Source organism: Sinocyclocheilus rhinocerous, unplaced genomic scaffold (genome assembly GCF_001515625.1).
Source record: "Sinocyclocheilus rhinocerous isolate Xijiao unplaced genomic scaffold, SAMN03320098_v1.1 scaffold287, whole genome shotgun sequence".
NCBI lineage: Eukaryota > Metazoa > Chordata > Actinopteri > Cypriniformes > Cyprinidae > Sinocyclocheilus > Sinocyclocheilus rhinocerous.
Window position 1 is genome coordinate 1884265 of NW_015633524.1, and position 6638 is coordinate 1890902.

General features: G+C 35.4%; 1 protein-coding gene across 2 annotated transcripts; it reads right to left on the reverse strand.

Annotated features, from left to right (window-relative positions):
* Nucleotides 1-2818: 2818 nt before the first annotated feature.
* LOC107744182 (protein phosphatase 1 regulatory subunit 3C-B-like) lies at nt 2819-4910 on the reverse strand. Of its 2 annotated transcripts, none has more exons than XM_016557692.1 (3): nt 4757-4910; nt 4560-4625; nt 2819-4209 (listed from the first exon to the last, which is right to left on the reverse strand). In XM_016557692.1, the coding sequence occupies exons 2-3, from the start codon at nt 4571-4573 to the stop codon at nt 3231-3233; spliced, it is 993 nt and encodes a 330-aa protein (XP_016413178.1). In that variant the 5' UTR covers nt 4574-4625; nt 4757-4910; the 3' UTR covers nt 2819-3230. The 2 variants fall into 2 exon arrangements, with proteins under 2 accessions (XP_016413178.1, XP_016413176.1); XM_016557690.1 differs by having other exon boundaries at nt 2819-4212.
* Between the last annotated feature and the right edge of the window lie 1728 nt (nt 4911-6638).

Here is a 6638-nt window from a genome sequence, read left to right on the forward strand (position 1 = left end):
GACAGAAGCAGCCGGATGAATTCTGAAGTGTATAGGGATATAGTCTCTGCCCAGATTCAGTCAAATGCACAAAGTTGATTGGACGGCGCTTCATAGTACAAATGGCAGATGACCCAAAACATACAGAAAAAGCAACCCAGGAGTTTTTGAAGGTAAAAAAGTGGAATATTCTGCAATGGCCAAGTCAATCTCCTGATTTCAACCCGACATTTCACCTGCTGAAGACAAAACTATAGGCAGAAAGACCCACAAACAAACAACAACTGAAGTCAGCTGCAGCAAAGGCCTGGCAAAGCATCACAAAGGAGGAAACCCAGTCTTTGGTGATGTCCATGAGTTCCAGACTTAAGGCAGTCATTGCCTGCAAAGGTTTCTCAACAGAATATTAAAAATAAACATTTTATTTATGATTATATTTATTTGTCCAATTACATTTGAGCCAATGTAATTTTTTTAAATGTGTATATAAAATGGTTGTAATTCCTAAGAATTTTATGTTATATTTTTGTCCAATCCCTTGAATTAATGCTTAAAGTCTGCACATCAATTTCATCTTGATTGTTTTATGTGTATATAAAATGGTTGTAATTCCTAAGAATTGTATGTTATATTTTTGTCCAATCCCTTGAATTAATGCTTAAAGTCTGCACATCAATTTCATCTTGATTGTTTCATTTAAATTCTATTCTGGTGGTATACAGAGCCAAAATTATGAAAATTATGTCAGTGTCCAAATATATATGGACCTAACTGTATGTGTGTGTGTGTGTATATATATAATTTAGAATGAAAATATATTATTCATCAAAACAATGTGTACATTTACAGTAAAATTATGCTTTCTTTAAGTAAAAAGTATGGGATACTCTAAATGCATGTTCCTTGCATGATGCATCACATTTCATTATCTATGATTGAATTGAAATTTATTGTTTTTTTTTTTTTATATCAGTTTTTCTCATATCGGTGCTTTGTGGTATGTTATTTTGTTTAGTTAATGTTTAATGCATCATTGTATTGTTTTATATTATTTATATGGCATTTTTTGTTTTGGTGGGTAATGCTGCATATATTCTTGATGAATTAAAAGTTCAAGGGTCATATGGCCTTCCATTTCACCACTTGTGGTTCACATTATTGTGGTTATTTTAAGGTAAACGAGAGATTCTTTATTCTTTATTTTAAAAGGGACACTTAAGTCCATCATGTAAATGTGCCAGATTTAGCCATACAGGCTAATTTTCCATCTGCAGCCCCTGGCAGGTTGATGGTAAAAACCAACAGTCCACAAGTACATAAAGCATAAGATGAATAATTCAGTCCACAAGTACATAAAACATAAGATGAATAATTCAGGTAGGTTTGATTTAGTAACATCGTATCAGTTAATACATGGCTATAAAATGTAAAATATACAGATGTGTACATTTACAGTAAAATTATTATCTATGATTGAATTGAAATTTATTGGGTTTTTTTTATATCAGTTTTTCCTCATACCGGTGCTTTGTGGTACATTATTTTGTTTAGTTAATGTTTAATGCATCATTGTATTGTTTTATATTATTTATATGGCATTTTTTGTTTTGGTGGGTAATGCTGCATATATTCTTGATGAATTAAAAGTTCAAGGGTCATATGGCCTTCCATTTCACCACTTGTGGTTCACATTATTGTGGTTATTTTAAGGTAAACGAGAGATTCTTTATTCTTTATTTATTTTAAAAGGGACACTTAAGTCCATCATGTAAATGTGCCAGATTTAGCCATACAGGCTAATTTTCCATCTGCAGCCCCTGGCAGGTTGATGGTAAAAACCAACAGTCCACAAGTACATAAAGCATAAGATGAATAATTCAGTCCACAAGTACATAAAACATAAGATGAATAATTCAGGTAGGTTTGATTTAGTAACATCGTATCAGTTAATACATGGCTATAAAATGTAAAATATACAGGCACTAACATCCTTTTCACCATATTTTTGATGTGATTTTTTTTTCAGTAATGACAGCTGATTACTAAGTTAAACATGATTTATGTTTTCTTTTCTAACCCCAAACAACATTCTTTCAACTTTAAACCTACTATAAACTCTCACCTTATCCCTAAGGCAATGAATTAATTAAAATGTTGTTCCAGAAACAACAAAGATGTTGATCCAGCAATATGTTTTACGGCTAATTAAACTGCGTTAAATTTGTCAAAAGTCTCACAAACTAATTTTGAATCAGTGTAACAATTATGTACACACTGAATTCATCAGAGCGTTTACTGAATAAACATTTAGCTCATAGCTCACTGACTGAATATATATATATATATATATATATATTGGAATAATGGATACTGTATAAATTACATTAATATAAAACAGTTTTTTAAAATTGTAATAGTTTTTTTACAATATTACTATTTTTAATTTGATATATTACTATATTATTATCGAACTTAGATTGTTCAGCTGTCATGTTTGGGAAATAAAGTCACTTGCGTAAAGGTTCATTGTTGTGGTGGACTGTGTGTTGTTGACATTCTCAAAAGCTGTAGGTATGAAATGTTCTTTTCCATTCGAACATCTGGAACATTCTTGCACACTAATTGTTTTGCTGGTTGCTAGGTGTGGTTTGAGTTAGATAATAGACCCGAGGAGTGCCTTGATATAATACATTAAGTTATGAGACCAGTTCAGGCATGAAAAAGCCTCAAGCACATACTAACTTTTACCCAATGCTTGTTATTGCTATAATGTTGTTCAATAACACTTGACAGAGTGACAGTTCCTGCAGCGCAAGACTCATAAATCATACAAAAGTTCATGGAAGGCAGTTTCTTTTTACTGAGAGTTCAAAATAAATACATAATCCTATATACATACATACAACGGATTCATTTACACCACTTTTACAAGTCAATTTAGCTCTTCAAGATACAAAAAAGGCAGGTGACAGGGAAAGTGAGCCAGTTTCTCATAAAACGTATATTTTAGCTGTAGAAGGAATGTATAATGTGCAAATTAAATCCAATTCAAATATATTTAAATGTACATATCAAAGTAAACACTCACATTTCACTGCTTAAGCAGCATGTGCAAACCAGCAAGCACTGAGTCCATTCAAGTGTAATGCATAAAATGATGCATAAAATCGCACCATTTTTGTACGTTGTTCAATCCGCAATTAAATCAAGTACTGTAGAAATGTGGACTGCACAAGTGCCTCAGTCCCATCTTAACATAATGGAGGAACATTCGCCATTCTTCCCCATGTCCTGTTTAACAGGTGGTCCGTGTAGGGCAGGCCTTTGCATGCCGGGTGTCTCATTCTATGTAGTTCATGGCCTCTGACCCCGGGCCATGCAGAATAACGCTGAGGACTTGGTATAACGAAGTTTCGCCTGCTTGTCGTCACCAGCCGAGGTTCCGGCACCACGTTTTCCACAAGAATGTGGTAGTTTTTACCTTTGTTGTTGTCCACGGGCTGCAACTTGCTATTGCCGGGTTGGAACACTACGACAAACTCCAGGCGCTCCTTCGGGTCCAGATTGGACGGTAGCGACACATTAAAAGAATACAAGTCAGTCTCCAAAGCTGCATTTGGTTGCCTCACATAAGTGCATGCAATGTCTTTATGACTTCGCCATGAGTCAAAAGTTATGCGGATGAACACAGTCTTGTCGAATTTAATGTTGCAGACCCGTACTGTCCCACTCAACGCCTTTTTGCTCAGGCTACAGCTCTCCAACTGCACTAAGGTTTCCTTCAAGCTTGCACGGTCTGCAACAGGCTGTGGAAAACCAAGCTTAAGTCGCAGTCTCACGCTCTGTATGGGCGCTCTAGGCTTCACATGCTCCTCAGGTTGAGGGGCGTCTTCCGTTTCCATCTCTGAAGGGTCAGTGGTGAAGATGCGCACGGATGTGAGAGCGAGACCTTTAGCATCAGCGAACACGACTCGCTTCTTCTTGCGTAATGTGCCGGTGCCAGGAGAGTATGAGGACAGGGAGCTGGCAGAGCTGGATGAAGATAGTGAAGATGTAGGGGAAGGGGGTGAAAGCCTGGCTCGTAGAAGCTCTGGTGAGGACACGTTGGGTGGAGAAGCCCTGAGAGCAGACATGCCAAGGAGCTGAGACACCGGTGGGCTAATCTGCGCATGCATGGCCAGATCCACCGGCATCACACGATCAGGGAAACAGTAGATGCTGAATCCAAAGCTTCTATGGAGGAAAAGCTATATTAGACAATTTGGAAAATATAGAGACTTGCAGTTGGGTCCAGAAGTGAGATCACACTTTTTCTCAAAATCTAATTTAGTCACATCTAATTATTTTACTATGAACATTTATAATAAAAATGTCATGTTAAATTAATAAAAATTTCAATTATAAAATGCAAAATAAAGCATTTTTATTTGTGGTCTCAGACAATGTGGATTAGTGTGACAATGTTTTGTAATCAGTTATCCCAAAATAAATTTTAACTCATACTGTAACATAAGTAAAAACAAAAAGTTAACTTTCTGTAATATCACATGCATTATGTTGCAGAAAACTACTGAACTTACTTTGTGTTGCTCATTTTTGGTTAACGGATGAACGTCAGATGAAGATGACTGCAGATGGTGAAATGTCTGTTGGAAAAAAAAGAAAAGTTTAAATAAATGAGGTGGAAAAATATTATACCTGTGACTGAATATATTTACGGAAATGGTCTTCAGTGTTAAAACATGCAGAATTAGGCTATTAAAACTCCTTCACTCACCTCTGTCAACGAAAGATGCGCTGAAATTGATTTTCCTTGAACTTTAAATGCAGAAGTGCAGTCAATGCCAAAGAAACGCACGACAGAAGTAGTTATGAGAAGTAAACATCACTGTTTGCCATCCATCAAACCTTCACTCGCAGCCGCACTCAAACTCAAGCGCGTGTGGCTTGGTGCTGTTTCTCAGGCGTTTTAAAGCGCACTTGGAGGGGCGGGGCTTATTCCTGAAGTCACGTCACATGTGTTCAAGGCACAGCGTGTTTGGTCTCAACGAAAGTAGGCTACTGCAAACTTCACGATCCCATGAATTCATCCGTTAGTTCTGATTAATGGGTTTCCATTGAATGAGTAACAAGAGGGAATAAGCAACAAAACAAAACAAAGCAGTTAGCCATGACACTTTTGCTAGTTTATTTACTCACTCAAACTCAAGCGCGTGTTCTGGCTTGGTGCTGTTTCTCGGGCGTTTTAAAGCGCACTTGGAGGGGCGGGGCTTATTCCTGAAGTCACGTCACATGTGTTCAAGGCACAGCGTGTTTGGTCTCAACGAAAGTAGGCTACTGCAAACTTCACGATCCCATGAATTCATCCGTTAGTTCTGATTAATGGGTTTCCATTGAATGAGTAACAAGAGGGAATAAGCAACAAAACAAAACAAAGCAGTTAGCCATGACACTTTTGCTAGTTTATCTAATGTGACTGACTACTTAAAAAAATCAACAGTGAAGATGAATCACAGGAGAATTCTCTCAGTTTTTATGAAAATCATGATCATCTGGAAATGTGATTTTCATAAAATGTTGGAACTAAATTCCAAATGATAAAATGTATTCATTGAATGCATAGTAAGTTGCTAAAAGCTAAAAAAAATATTAATACATTTTGGTCAAAATAATAATAATTTTTTTCTTTCTTTTAATATGAACTAGGTTTTTACCAAGGGTCTTATATTTTTTTTACGTCATCAGGCCTGTCACAAGGGTGGATTAGTTAGTAGCCTATTGCAGAAGAAAAAAATATTAATGTAAATATCACTTCATATTGCAAACATTATTGTGGCATCTGTAAACTGGGAGATTACATCTTGTGACATTTTATCAGTGAAACAGAAATAACTCAACTTTGTTTGTCATTATGCAAATAACAAAGAAATGCAAACAGGTGTGCACATCCAAAAGACCCATATATTTAACCAAAACAGCACAACTTTTTGACCATTTATTTAAAAAAAAAAAATATATATATAAAAATAAAAGGTTATGGAAATAACACCACAACTGTGCAAATCGCAATTTGTGTATAACTTAATGTAATTTGCAGTCAATCAAAAAAATTAAACAAAGTTTTAAATGATTTATTTGTTTAGATCATACATTCTAATAAAAATCAACCCCTCTGACAAAAAAGTGGCCTAGTTAAAGAAACACCCACATGTGACTCTTCCATATATGTACATAGTATGTGAAAGAATTCTTTAGCTATATTTAAAACAATGACTGCTCTCGACTTTTCAGATACACAATAGGCCTGCAATTTTACACACAATGCATGATTGCATAACATTACATAATTTGGATTAGCACAAACTAAACTATTAATATAACATAGATAGGTCCCATTTTGATTATATAATTAGATTCTCATTATATGAGCTACATTTGAGGTCACTGTAAAATTCAGATAGGCAGTTATTTGTGTTTTATAATATCAGTGTTGCTGTCCCTTTTAGAAAACAGCAAGCCACTAAAGGTCCCAAATGTGTTATCATTTTCTTAGAAATACTAAATTTACTGTAGATCACAAGCTTGATGAGACCTGTTACATATTTGGAGTTTGAAATGAGATCATTTGAGTTTATACAACACATAGGCCTAGTTGAGGT